General features: G+C 50.2%; 1 protein-coding gene across 3 annotated transcripts in view; it reads left to right on the plus strand.

Moving 5' to 3' along the window:
• The window catches only part of PGS1 (phosphatidylglycerophosphate synthase 1), a 46,522-nt gene that overhangs the window by 5,637 nt on the left and 26,310 nt on the right, over positions 1–14,575 (plus strand). For all 3 annotated transcript variants that reach the window (XR_010110726.1, XM_008971539.7, XM_003818270.6), the window contains exons 2-3: positions 9,288–9,477; positions 13,105–13,182. Coding sequence is in view for 2 of the 3 variants with exons in the window: in XM_008971539.7 (XP_008969787.4) it covers positions 9,288–9,477; positions 13,105–13,182 (268 nt within the window). In the remaining variant the exon portion in view is untranslated. The remainder of the gene's footprint in view (positions 1–9,287; positions 9,478–13,104; positions 13,183–14,575) is intronic.

The following is a 14,575-nucleotide window of genomic DNA, read 5'->3' on the forward strand; positions in this document are numbered from 1 at the left end:
CTTAACTTCTCTGAGTTACAAGAGGGAAACAGGTGTCCAGCAGATTGTTTTCAATTAGATTTTCTTTCCTTTTTTTTTTTTTTGAGACGGAGTTTCACTCTTGATGCCCAGGCTGAAGTGCCGCAACCTCTGCCTCCTGGCTTCAAGCGATTCTCCTGCCTCAGCCTCTCGAGTAGCTGGGATTACAGGCATGTGCCACCACGCCCATCTAATTTTGTATTTTTAGTAGAGACGTGGTTTCTCCATGTTGGTCAGGCTGGTCTTGAACTCCTGACCTCAGGTGATCCGCCCACCTCAGCCTCCCAAAGTGCTGGGATTACAGGGGTGAGCCACTGTGCCCGGCCTAGACTTTCTTACATTGTAGTGGCAGGTCACTTGTTCAACGTGTAAGTAGTTTTTACTCTGAGGGACCACCAGATTTCCAGAAGTTACTTTTCTTTGAACTTTGTGATGGGATTCGGTCTTCCTTACTCTTCAGAGTTTAGTATAACCATCTCTTCGTTTGTTTATAGCAGTATAATGGCTGGGAAGGGGATATTTAGAATCAAAGCATAGTTTTGCCAAATAATTCAGATTTGATTTTGCAGTGAATTAAAAGATTTACAATGGACTGACTTTCTTAATTGTAGCTTTAAGTGAATATGAATGTGAGTATCCCTGAGCACGTTATAGTTGGTGATGAATTAGACTCAATCAGTTGTCTGCTGGTAGGCAAATAGAACCCAGCCTGGGATTAAAATGGTCTGAATGATAATCCCTTTGTAATAGCGTGATCTGATTTATGTAAACGGGTCGATTTTGAGGGTGCTAGGAGTCAGGCTGGCTGAAGCCCTTTGGAGTCATAGAACATGCGATTGGTTCTCGTCAGGCACTTTGATGTGCCTGGTGCATTTGGCCACCCAGGCTGTATTGTGGGTTATAAATATATTTTGGATTTCTGGTCCCCAATGTAATCGACTTCCTTTTGGCTAAGCCAAGGGGAGAGTCATCTAGTCAGCATGTAGCTGCATGCTGGCAGCCTGGGCCTCTCGTGCCGGACTTGCTATGGGAGTTTAGCAGGCCGTTGGTCTTTTGTAACCTACGGGAATCCACACTCATTTCCCTTACTCGGGGTTAGGTCTTGCATTAGTCAGGAAGGGCCGCCTGCTGCCAGGGTTGCAGGAAGTACGGTACCTTCTTGTAGTTTCTGGAGCCTTTCTCAGGAAGTGTTATGACTGTTGCTTTTTCTCATCAGTTCACTTTTTTACATTTAAATATTTGTGACTGAGCGGGTAGGGTGAGTTGTTCTCAAAAAGTAGTTTCTGAAAATATTGCAATCCAGAGAGCTCAGTTTCTTTTAAAAACTTCTTTTTTCATGGTTTTGTACAGATTTGGATGGGCTCCAGGCCACAGAGTCTGTACCGTGAATGTACCTTACGGTTAAAGAAGGGCCCCTGGACCTTCAGACCACGCCTCTGAGGGACACTGAATTACCGACCTGTGTTTGGTATGGAGAGCGCAACTTCTGCCCTGTTAAGTGAGGACAGCCCTCCAGCTTTACCGTACTCTTTCATCAAAGTCCTACATACCCTGTTTTGAAAAAACCCCAAGAAGTTGGTCTGTTACATGTGTCCCATTGGTAGTGGGTGACAGTCAGTACTGCAGCTCTAGGGGGAAACACGTGTTCTCTGACACCGGGAGAAGACGTGGAAGGGACGTCTAAAGGTGCACTGTAGACCGCGGTGTAATTCCCTGGTGTTTGCTTGTCTTCAGTGGCATCCCTTCTCTGAGAAGCGGGAGCCCTGTAGGGCCTCCAGGTGCTGTTGACACGCGCTGAGGAGAAAGGCGAGGGGTGCCAGTGTTTTCCATGAAGCAGAGCACGCGCAGCTGCAGAACGGTGAAGTGGAAAACCGTCTCCTCCAAAAGGGAGAAATGCCTTCTGTTTTCCCCAGGTTTCTTTCTTTCTTTCTTTTTCTGAGATGGAGTCTTGCTCTGTCGCCCAGGCTGGAGTGCAGTGGCGCAATCTCGGCTCACTGCAACCTCTGCCTCCTGGGTTCAAGTCATTTTCGTGCTTCAACCTCCCAAGTAGCTGGGATTGCAAGCGCCAGCTACCACGCCTGGCTAATTTTTGTATTTTTTTTTTTGAGATGGAGTCTCGTACTTTCACCCAGGCCAGAGTGCAGTGGCATGATCTTGCCTCACTACAAGCTCTGCCTGCCGAGTTCATGCCATTCTCCTGCCTCAGCCTCCCGAGTAGCTGAGACTGCAGGCGCCTGCCACCACGCGCGGCTAATTTTTTGTAATTTTTAGTAGAGATGGGGTTTCACCATGTTAGCCAGGATGGTCTCGATCTCCTAACCTCGTGATCCGCCTGCTTCGGCCTCCCAAAGTGTTGGGATTACAGGCGTGAGCCGCCGTGCCTGGCCTAATTTTTGTATTTTTAGTAGAGATGGGGTTTCACTGTGTTGGCTAGGCTGGTCTTGAACTCCTGACCTCATGATCTGCCTGCTCGGCCTCTGAAAGTGCTGGGATTACAGCCGTGAGCCACTGTGCCCGGCCCCCAGGTTTCTTTTGTAAACAGGTGTGTTCCATAGCTTCTCAGCTGCTTCCTGGTCTCACTGTTTCAGTTTGGCTGATTATTGTGAGCTCAGTTCCCACTGAGGCCTCTCATGGGGGCAAGTGTGTGCAGGGCGCGTTGTCCTGCCTGGGGCTGCCTGGGTGGCTAAGCAGGCTTCCCTCTCCTTGCTTGGTGGCGGCCTCAGTCCTGGCTCGCCGCTTGGTCAGAGCGGTTCAGATGTGGGTCTTCCTCAAGATGATGGGAAGAAACTTTCCTCCCCTCCCTAAGGCACCCTGCTGAGGACCTCTCTCAGTCAGGGGTCCTCAGCACTTAGGCCCAGCCCACTCCTCAGTTCAGGGAATTTGCCTGCAGATTCCACGGGAAGCCTTAAATCAGGTGACTGAACCTTTCTCCAGAGTCAGGCTTCCTGGGGTGGTGGCTGGAGCCGGGCCACGGGCTGGTCCTCTGAGAAGATGCTGGTCTCATTTCACCTTTAGAGTGGCAGGCTGAGGATTGTTTTGCATTGTCTGTCATTTGTTTTGGTTGTTGCTGAGGTTGGTGTGGTGATGTAGTACAGCTGGTTTGATTTTGAATGCTGGGGCACTGGTGCTAGGGGGTATCACTGGCTCTTGCCCTGGTCCTGCTCTCTAAACTTCTCCAATATTCCAGGGTAAAGGAGTGGCCTTCAGAGAGGCAAGGGTGGCAGAAGGTTATTAATCTGACTCCCCAGCCCCCACCACTTCCTCCTTCCCATAACTAGAACTGGGCGCTAGATGGTGTCTAGAAAGAGATGATTCAGGGGAGCCCAGGTCTTGATGTGGAAATTGTGTGTGTACTGGTTTAGTTCTCTAAATGGTGAATGTGACATGTAACTAGACTTTTTTGGTAAAATAACCACAGCCTCTGCCTCCTCACGTCTCTTGGGGCTTTGGGACTGGGCCATGTGCTTTCTTGGTAAATAAGCCTCCCTGGGATGGGGGAATTGAGCTTGCGCAGGTGGTCAGCCCCTGGAGGCTGGGATTATTATGCAGTGGGGGCTGCTTTAGCATGGGGATAAACCTTTTCTGAGCAAATTCCCAGGAGTTACATTGTGGAAAGCCGGGAACTGACCCCCATGGGGTTCTGTCTGATGTGAAAGAAAAAAATAGGTCCCTGAGCAGCGAGCAGTATAGTTTCAGAGCAGGAACTGGCTCCTTCTGTCCTGGCTGATGTGTTGCAGTTAGATGGTGATGATGATGGTGGTGATGATGATGGTGATGATGATGATGATGGTGATGATGATGATTAGCATTTTTGAGACACAGTCTCTCTCCATCATGCAGCCTGGAGTGCAGTGGTGTGACCTCTGCAACCTCCATCTTCCAGGTTCAACCAATTCTCCTGACTCAGCCTCCCGAGTAGCTGGGACTATAGGCGTGCGCCACCATGCCCAGCTAATTTTTGTATTTTTAGTAGAGATGGGGTTTTGCCATGTTGGCTAGGCTGGTCTCGATCTCCTGGCCTCAGGTGATCTGACTGCGCAGGGCTACCAAAATGTTGGGATTACAGGTGAGAGCCACTGCGCCCAGCCTTTTTTTTTTTGAGATGGAGTTTTTCCTCTTGTTGCCCAGGCTGGTGCACAGTGGCGCCATCTGGGCTCACTGCAACCTCCGCCTCCCGGGTTCAAGTGAGTCTCCTTCCTCAGCCTCCCGAGTAGCTGGGGTTACAGGCATGTGCCACCAGGCCTGGCTAATTTTGTATTTTTAGTAGAGATGGGGTTTCTCCATGTTGGTCAGGCTGGTCTTGAACTCCCGACCTCAGGTGATATGCCCGCCTTGGCCTCCCAAAGTGTTGGGATTACAGGTGTGAGCCATCGCGCCCAGCCTTTTTTTTTTTTTTTTTTTTTTTTTTTGAGGTGGAGTTTCGCTCTGTCGCCCAGGCTGGAGTGCAGTGGCACAATCTTGGCTCACTGCAGCTTCGAACACCTGGGTTTAAGCAGTCTTCCTGCCTCAGCCTCCCTAGTAGCTGGGACTACAGGTGCACGCCACCATGCCTGGCTAACTTTTAATTTTTCTAGAGAGGGGGTTTCTCTATGTTGCCCAAGTTGGTCTCGATCTCCTGGCCTCAAGTGATCCTCCTGCCTCAGCCTCCTAAAGCACTGGGATTATAGGCACATGCTACCGTGCCTGGCCATTTAGTTTTTTTGAGTGACACTAGTCCAGATGTGGTCTCCTTGGCATATGTTGTCATTGTGGCGACCTGTGTAAAACACTCAGCTCCTTTTTTATGCACCTACCTTTTTTGGGTATTTAAAATTGCCACTTGAAGGTTGAGTCTCCTCCATAATGTATCCATGAAACGTAGTTGGCTTTCAGCTCCTTTTCCTCTCTAACAAAAATAAACCTGTCAGTACACAGATTAAACAGGAAGCCAACATAAAAAAGCCTTCAAGAACTCTTGGCCTGAGGCCCTCGTGGAACATTCCCAGTGAGAGCTGCCTGGTAAGGAGGAGACCTGCCTAGGATAACCCCAGGGGCTCTGGGCTCATCAGCCCTGTACCTGCCAAAGTGGGTCTCCACAGGTAGGACGGAGGTGATAGGTGAACCCTGACACCTGTGTAGGCTCTGTGTATGTGTGTTTTCTCTCGACTATTGAGGCCCTCTTGGGTTTTTCTGCTGAAAGTGGTCTTGTTCCTGTTTCTTTCTTTCTGCACTTGACCTCTAGGGTCACACGATCGTCCCCCTCAACCTCCCGAGTAGCTGGGACTACAGGCACATGCCTCCACGCCTGGCTAATTTTTTTTTTTTTTTTTTTTGTAGAGACAGGGTCTTGCTATGTTGCCTAGGCTGGTCCGGAGCTCCTGGTGTCAAGTGATTCTCCTGCCTTAGACTCCAGAGTGCTGGGATTACAAGTGTGAGCCACTGCACCCAGCCCAGTTTCTTCTGCTTACGTCCCTTCACACTTCCTGCCTGAAACACCCTCCCCTGTGAGTTCCTTGTTTGAATCCTACCAGCTTTTTGAGGCCACTGGAGGAGAATGCTGCAGAACCTTCCCAGTAACCCAGGCATCACCAGTTCCCCTTTTTGATGCCTTGAAGCACATGCACTGTCTATTTGGACATTGATTTAATTTTAGCATCTTTTCTTGTGTTCTTAGATGATGTCAGGTGTGTAAGTCTGTGAGGCTACCAAGGTTGTGGGAGGCAGAGACTGCCTGGTTCTTCATTTGTACCCTCCATGGTATGTCATATGTGCTCACATGATGGCTTTGTTGAGGGTTAAGTTGAACTTGCCCTCTCCTGGGTTGCTATGTGCCAAGGAGTGTTTCCTCTTCTTCCTTTTCTTTTTTTTTTTTTTTTGTGGGGGGACAGAGTCTTCCTCTCTCACCCAGGTTGGAGTGCAATGGTGTGATCTCGGCTCACTGCAACCTCTGGCGCCCAGGTTCAAGCAGTTCTGCCTCAGCCACGGGCGGCTAATTTTTTTTTTTTGAGACGGAGTGTTGCTCTGTTGCCCAGGCTGGAGTGCAGCGGCAGAATCTCAGCTCACTGCAACCTCCGCCTCCCAGTTCGAGTGATTCTTCTGCCTCAGCCTCCTGAGTAGCTGGGACTACAGGTGTGTGCGCCACCATGCCCGGCTAATTTTTGTATTTTTAGAGAGACAGGGTTTCACCATATTGGCCAGGCTGTTCTCGAACTGCTAACCTCATGATCTGCCCGCCTTGGCCTCCCAAAGTGCTGAGATTACAAGCATGAGCCACCATGCCCGGCCCAATTTTTGTATTTTTAGTAGAGGCGGGGTTTCATCGTGTTGGCCAGGCTGGTCTTGGACTCCTGACCTCAGGTGATCCACCTGCCTCGGCCTCCCAAAGTACTGGAATTATAGGCGCGAGCCACCGTGCTCAGCCCCCTTTTTTTTTTGAGACGAAGTCTCACTCTGTCACTCAGGCTGGCATGCAGTGGTGCAATCTTGGCTCACTGCAACCTCCGCCTCCTGGGTTCAAGCGATTCTCCTGCTTCAGCCTCCCAAGTAGCTGGGATTACAGGCATGTACCACCACACCCAACTAAATTTTTTGTGTTTTTAGTAGAGACGGGGTTTCACCATATTGGCCAGGCTGGTTTCGAACTCCTGACCTCAAGTTTTCTTCCCGCCTTGGCCTCCCAAAGTGCTAAGATTATAGGCATGAGCCACTGTGCTGGGCTGCGGCTCTCAGCTTCTTTGAAGGCCGCGTGTGGACTGACCACATGACCTGGAGCAGTACAGCGGCATCTGATTTTTGGATGGTCTGAGAGATGGCAGAAATGCTGTAAGGCAGGGGAGACATTGATTTTATGCTGCTGTTGCCTGTTCCCCCGCCCCCCCCCGCCCCGCCCAGACCATGTTTCATTAGTGAATATGAGACTCTAGGCCCCTTGGGGCCTCGGGTTGATGGGTCGCTGTGCACCTTTCCCATTGTCCGGTGGTTTCTGCTGCACTGAAGGGTCCTTTGCTCTCCTCTCTTGAGCTTTGCAGGAGGGTGGCCCAGGATTTGGGAAACCCAGGCAGTGAGCCCTGCGTTACACATCTAGGCCCTTCATCTGCAAGCTGATGCCTGTGAGTGTCATCACCCCCTCTAGAGACAGTGGGGGAGAACAGCTGTTTCCCACCTCTGCACTGGGTGGCCACGGCCAGTCGCAGACTTCCAGGATCCACAGAGGCAGCACCTTCTGCTGTTGACTAAGGTTTTCTTGGCAGTGAATCGGCAGTGACAGACCGGTGGGCTTTCTGGGAAGTGCAGCTGTGGGCCATCTGTTGTCTGTGCAGGGACGTTTACGAAGCCTGGGAAGATTGAGGGCTTTATCATGAAGCAAGTGAGTGAAATCATCTTCCTGGAATTTGTGGCCATTCAGGCCTTGGGATGTTTGAGCATCCTCTTCCCCACGTCCCTCTTGAGGTCACACACTGAAGAGGATTTTCCGGCTGCTGTTTGCAGGACTAGGATTCATAGTAGGTCAGGTCTGTGTGGTGCTCTGGGTGTGCAGTCCCTCCACCCCCATCTCCCGCAGGTTTTTAGTCATTGAGCAGCAGAAATGAAGTTCTGTGGGCAGAAATTCATCTCCTTCAGCCTTGGCCTCAGTGGAGTGTGGAGTCCGCCGGGGTGCAGCTTTATGTGGTCGAGCTAACACTGGCCAGAAATGGTGTGTGACCCCACCAAACAGGATGTGTCTGATGGTGAATGAGTATGGCTCATCATCACTCTTTTTTTTTTTCTTCTTTGAGATGGAGTCTTGCTCTGTTGCCCAGGCTGGAGTGCAGTGGCACCATCTCAGCTCACTGCAACCTCCGCCTCCCAGGTTTAAGCGATTCTCCTGCCTCAGGCTCCTGAGTAGTTGGGATAACAGGCATCTGCATCATGCCCGGCTAATTTTTTTGTATTTTTATTTTTAGTAGAGATGGGGTTTCACCATGTTGGCTAGGCTTATCTTGAACCACTGACCTCAGGTAATCTGCCCGCCTCAGCCTCCCAAAGTGGTGGGATTACAGGCGTGAGCCACCGTGCGCGGCCACGGCTCATCATCACTCTTGAGAGGAGCTCATTTTCTCCCATCTCTCCCTGCTCCAGTTTTTCTTTCCGAGTCTGATTTTGATTGATTGAGACAGGGTCTCGCTGTGCCACCCAGGCTGGAATGCAATGGCATGATCATAGCTGGGAGAACAGCCTTGAACTCTTGGGCTCAGGAGATCCTCCTGCCTCAGCCTCTTGAGTAGCTGGCACTACAGGTTTGTGCTACCATGCCCAGGTAACTTTTTTTTGAGACAGAGTCTTGTTCTGTCACCCAGGCTGGGGTGCAGTGGTGTGATCTCGCCTCACTGCAACCTCCACCTCCCTGGTTCAAGCAATTCTCCTGCCTTAGCCTCCCAAGTAGCTGGGACTACAGTCACTTACCACCACGCCCGGCTAATTTTTGTATTTTTAGTAGAGATGGGGTTTCACCGTATTGGTCAGGCTAGTCTCAAACGCCTGACCTTAGGTTGTCTACCTGCCTCGGCCTCCCAAAGTGCTGGGATTACAGGTGTGAGCCACTGCACCCAGCCTGCCCAGCTAATTTTAAACAATTTTTTTGTAGACACTGGGTCCTGCTATATTGCTCAGGCTGGTCCTGAGCTCCTTGACTCAAGCATTCGTCCTGCCTTGGCCTCCCAAAGTGTTAGGATTATAGGCCTGAGCCACCATGCTCAGCATAAATTGGATTTTTAAAGAGAAAAGTTTCTTTTTCTGGGTGCTTCCTTGAATAGAAGTCTTGTTTATCTCATGAGTCATAAAGCGGGGCATCTGGGCTGTAATCATCAGACTTCTGCCAGACTTACCCTTCTGCTAGGTGTCTTTTAGTGGTGGCTGCAGGCAAATATTTTTGAGGTAGATTCATTAGAACGTTGCCGTGTGGTAGCTAACCATGTGGTAGCTTTTATGAGTTTACTTGTGGATGCTCTAAATTTGGTTCCTGAGTTGTTTGGAATTAAAGTTTGGGATTTATCTATAGGTATTGACACTTCTCAAGTTGCTCAGTTAGTAGGCTCTTTAAGGAATAACAGGAAAGGGGGCTGAAGGAAAAATCCTTTAGCAGAGCTTGAGTTGGGCTCACTTTTTAAAATGTTCTAGAAAATCTGACATTCATAACACAAGCAACGCACCCATCTCCCAGCCCCTCTTCACTCCCCAGTAACTGAGGGGGGCTTCTGCAGAAGTATTTGAGGTATTTGAGGTGTGACCCAGTTGCATATTTCTTTAACCAGGTCACCATGGCTGTTATTGGCTCCCTTGCTGTCCCCAGCTGTTCCCCAGGTCACCTCCCCACCTTGCTGCCTGTGTCCAGAAGGCGTGCACCGGTTCCAGTGGATCAGAAACCTGGTTCCAGAATTTGGAGTCTCCAGTTCTCACATTAGGGTGCTTTCTTCCCCGGCAGAGTTTTTCGAGCTCATGAAGGTAAGTGGTATCTAAAGGAAAGAAGTTTGAGTTAGAGCTTTTGGGGGATCAGGTTGGTGAGTCCTGAGTGCTTTCTAGTCTAGAAACTTTGGATAGCTGCTCAAGCTTATTCCTTCTGGGTTTTACCTGTCAGGTTTCAGCTTCATAGATGGTTGAGCTGAGCCACAGTCAGAAACTTGCCTGTGGGGCCAGCGTCTCAGGTGGAGAAGCTCTGAGAAGGCAACAGTGAGAACAAGGACCTAGACCTTATTTTTATTTACTAATTTTGTTATTTTTGAGAAGGGGGTCTCACTATGTTACCCAGATGGGTCTTGAACCACTGGGCTCAAGTGATCCTCCTGCCTCGGCCTCCCAAAGTACTGGCCACTGTGTGCGGCCACGGGCCTAGACTTCGATTCTTTTTTTTTTTTTTTGAGACGGAGTCTCGCTCTGTCACCCAGGCTAGAGTGCAGTGGCTCAATCTTGGCTCACTGCAAGCTCCGCCTCTCGGGTTCACGCCATTCTCCTGCCTCAGCTTCCCGCATAGCTGGGACTACAGGCGCCCGCCACCACGCCCAGCTAATTTTTTGTATTTTTAGTAGAGACGGGGTTTCACTGTGTTAGCCAGGATGGTCTCGATCTCCTGACCTCGTGATCCACCCGCCTCGGCCTCCCAAAGTGCTGGGATTACAGGCATGAGCCACCGCGCCCGGCCTAGACTTTGATTCTTATGGGCGCACTGATTCCTTTTCCTCCATGGTGAAGTTGTGGACCACGGGAAGGGAGGTTGGTGAGGACTGAGGACCCGTGGGTCACATGGGTATGTCCTTGCTAAAGGACAGGGGAGGAGGGCATCTTTATCTAGTCTGTGTATGATGGACCCCTAACCCGGGAATCATCTCCAAACACAGTAGTGTCATCTTGGTAGATGTAGTAGGAAGTAAAAACTCGTGGGTGCGATTTGATATGCATGAAGAGGCCTTTCAAAGTAACTGGGAATCTAGACATCCTGGGTCTAAGGCTTGTAGTCTTGGTTCTTTAGGGACTCTGTCTTAAGTGTGTGCCTTTCCTCTCCTGGTAGTGATGTAAGTTTTGCATTTGGGGGGTTCAGCTTTCAACATGTTACTCAGGTTTACATGCCACCTCTGGTTATTCTGGTTGAACTGCTCATTGGAATGAACACTAATCAACACTGATTTTTAACAGCATGAACTCTGAGTTTGTATTAGCAGTGATATTAGAATGAAGGTCTAGGCCAGGCGTGGTGGCTTATGCCTGTAATCCCAGCACTTTGGGAGGCTGAGGCCGGTGGATCACCTGAGGTCAGGAGTTCGAGAACAGCCTCGTCAACATGGTGAAACCCTGTCTCTACCAAAAATACGGAAGGGTGGCACACACCTGTGGTCCTAGCTAGTCAGGAGGCTGAGGCAGGAGAATCGCTTGAACCCGGGAGGTGGGGTTGCAGTAAGCCAAGATCGCGCCATTGCACTCCAGCCTGGGCAACAGAGCGAGACTCTATCTCAAAAAAAAAAAAAAAGAATGAAGGTCTGATGGGGCCAGGCAAGCAGGTGGAATGCTGAGAGACAATAGGAAATCTGGGTAGAGACTCACCTTTCACCTTTGTGCAGAAAATGAACTCTCACTCATTTGAGCGCCTGCCCATTTTCTCTCCTTCTGCGCTTTTGTTCTGTTTGTTGATCCACGCTTAGCTTGGCTGGCTCATTCAGAATGCATTCTTTGTGTGCACACAGGCGTGTCCTTTTGTTCTCCCCTCTCACCTGCCTCCCTGCTCTGCTCACCTGTCCTTGTTTGTACCGAATGATGCTGCAACTGTTGGCTCTTTGCTCCTACTTGATTTTCTCCTTGGCTTGAAGAAACAGGTTTTTCTTTTCTTTTCTTTTCTTTTTTTTTTTAAGACGGAGTTTCGCTCTCGCTGCCCAGGCTGGAGTGCAATGGCACGATCTCGGCTCATCACAACCTCTGCCTCCTGGGTTCAAGTGATTCTCCTGCCTCAGCCTCCTTAGTAGCTGGGATTACAGGCATGCACCACCATACCTGGCTAATTTTATATTTTTAGTAGAGACAGGGTTTCTCCATGTTGGCCAGGCTGGTCTCGAACTCCCGACTTCAGGTGATCCGCCTACCTTGGGCTCCCAAAGTGCTGGGATTGCAGGCATTAGCCACCGTGCCCAGCCTGAAGAAACAGGTTTTTCAAAGGCAATTTTCTCTGTCCTAATCGACTCTGGGAGGATGACTGACTGTCTCCACATAGTGATCCCCTGGCCAGGAGGTCGGGCCCTGCCTGAGGAGGGTGGGCCTGCAGAGAGCAGGAAGGGGCAGAGAGGCTTGCCTCAGCAGGCCGAGAAGACCCCAGGGCCTCCTTTCCCTGCCATCTGGGCTGAAGCGTGGGCAGATTCTTCTGGTTTGTGTCACACTGAGTAGCACGTGTTTCTTCCCCAGGGCGCACAGCGAGAAGGGAGGACAGTGCTGGTTTCTGCCTGGTCCCCATGTCTTCATTATAGCTGTGGGGCCTGGTATCCTGTAGTAAACAGTCAGATATGCTTTGGTTGCCTGAACTAAATTGTCTTATGCCTTATTTATTTTTTCCCTTTCTTTATAATCATCACCCCCACAAACATCTATTTTAATTGATAACAAAACAAAGGAAATAGCAACCTTGGGAAGTTGCTTTGTTTTTTCCTTGTCCGGAAGCCTTTCCTAGTGATTGTTCGTGTTTCTGTCTAGTCAAATTGCCTGTCTTCCTGTGTTGACGATGCAGGGTGGGCTGTGTTGTTCCTTCTCATAGGGAAGCAGGTAGATGTGAAGCTGCCTCCCTCTCACCTGGGTCTCCTATGTATCTTTTGGGGGTTTGACCTATGGTAGCACTGCCATTCTTTGTACCCCTGCCTCCTTCTCTGGGGTGGGGCTGCTAGGGAGAGGCCCCTGGCTGTTAGGACTGATTTGGGGTATCATCTTGGGGCACTGATGTGTTCTGCTCATGTGTCTATATACCTGTCCATCTATGTTTCAAGAGTGATTCGTGCCCAGTATGGACATTGGAAACTGCAGATGGGTAGAAGGTAAAGAGGGCAGGTTTGAGACAGAATCTTGCTCTGTTGCCCAGGCTGGAGTGCAGTGGTGTGATCACAGCTCGTTGCAACCTCTGCCTCCTGGGTTCAAGTAATTCTTCTGCCTCAGCCTCCCAGGTAGCTGGGATTACAGGCATGTGCCACCATGGCGTGGCTAATCTTTATGTTTTTAGTAGAGACAGGGTTTCGCCATGTTGGCCAGGCTGGTCTCAAACTCCTGGCTTCAAGTGATCTGCCTGCCTCGGCCTCCGAAAGTGCTGGGATTATAGGTGTGAGCCACTACACCCAGCCTGCCTTCATTCTTCTTAATGGCCGTGTTGCATTTTATAGTTGGCCTAGACTGAGCTTTACTTTGCAGGCTGAGTATTTTCATTTAGGATTGTGGTACCTTATTTGGGAGGTTACCATACACGTTTCGAGCTTGCTTTAAATATTAATTGGTGAAGACATAGGATAGTTCAGCTTGGAGTGGGATTTGCCTCCCAGGTCAAAGGGTTCTGTTTTCTTAGTGAACCGTGAAAATGATGAATTTGAATTTTGAATTTTTCTCCTCTCTCAGGGGCAGATAAGAGTAGCCAAGAGGCGGGTCGTGATGGCATCCCTCTACCTGGGGACAGGTCCTTTGGAACAGGAGCTGGTAAGGTTTATGGGGAGATGGTTGTGGCAGCAATAGTGAATGGGCCCCAACATGCCACAGCTTTTTGTGCCATGCAGTTGGTGTGGAGCTGCCTTTCCTTGGCCTCCATGTCAGAGCCAGCTCTTGTTTTTGTTGCCCCAGATATGGGCATGTCAGGAGGGCCTGGTGAGGAGAGCATGGGGGAGGGCCTGGTGAGGAGAGCATGGGGGAGGGCCTGGTGAGGAGAGCGTGAAGAGGTCTGGTCTGGGCCTTCTGGGCCTCACTGGCAGTGTCCTCCTACCCACACAGGGCCCCAGGCAGCTCTGTCTGCCAGTTCAGGGCTTGGCCGACTGTGACCTGCAGGCCAAATGTGGCCTGCCACCTGTTATGGTGTAGCCTGTGAGCTAAGAAAGAATGGTTTTTACATTTTCAAATAATTGGGGAAGAGAAAAAATCATATTTTGTGACTTATGAAAACTTTACATTTCTGTATTGGTAAACAAAATTTTGTTGGAACACAGCCACACTCATTCATTTGTGTATTGTCTGTGGTCACTTTCATGCTGCAGCGGCAGAACGGGGTAGTTGTGACAGCACCCATTTGGCCCGTAAAGCTCCAAATATTTACTCTCTGGCCGTTTACACAAAAGGCTTTCTGACCCTGTACTAGACAAACGGACCTGAGTGCAAGTTGGGCTGGCTGGCTGGTTCTGCCAAGGGCTGGTGTCAAGTGCCAGGGCTGCGGCCAGCCTTGTTTCCCTCGGACTTGCTGTTGTGCCACACTTGTCACTTACAGTGAGATAGGTGGGTGGGAAGGAGCCAGCAGTCACCAGGTTTATATGAGGTGTTGGGGCCAGTGCAGGTTCTGGTGCATGGCGGGATCTGAGGCTCAGCTGAAGTGAGTCTGTGAATGAGATCACTGCTTTCTCTTGGGTCTCCTGGGATTGCTTTCCGCTCGGTATAGTGAAACAGACGGGCCCGTTGCCCAGAGTTAGTGCCGTTTCTTGGTCTGTCCTTGTTCAGAGTCACTGGTGGGAGCTATAGGGATTGGAGTGTGGAGAGGGAGGTGCAGTGGGTTCACACCTCACCTTTCTGCCTCTCCTAGGAAGGAGGCCTCCCTCTTTTTTTTTTATTTTTATTTTTTTTGAGACGGAGTTTTGCTCTTGTTGCCCAGGCTGGAGAGCAATGGCGCGATCTCGGCTCGCTGCAACCTCCGCCTCCTGGGTTGAAGCGATTCTCCTGTCTCAGCCTCCCGAGTAGTTGGGATTACAGGCATGCGCCACCACCCCAGCTAATTTTGTATTTTTAGTAGAGATGGGGTTTCTCCATGTTGGTCAGGCTGGTCTTAAACTCCTGACCTCAGGTGATGTGCCCACCTTGGCCTCCCAAAGTGCTGGGATTAGAGGCCTGAGGC

Source organism: Pan paniscus, chromosome 19 (genome assembly GCF_029289425.2).
Source record: "Pan paniscus chromosome 19, NHGRI_mPanPan1-v2.0_pri, whole genome shotgun sequence".
NCBI classification, from domain to species: domain Eukaryota; kingdom Metazoa; phylum Chordata; class Mammalia; order Primates; family Hominidae; genus Pan; species Pan paniscus.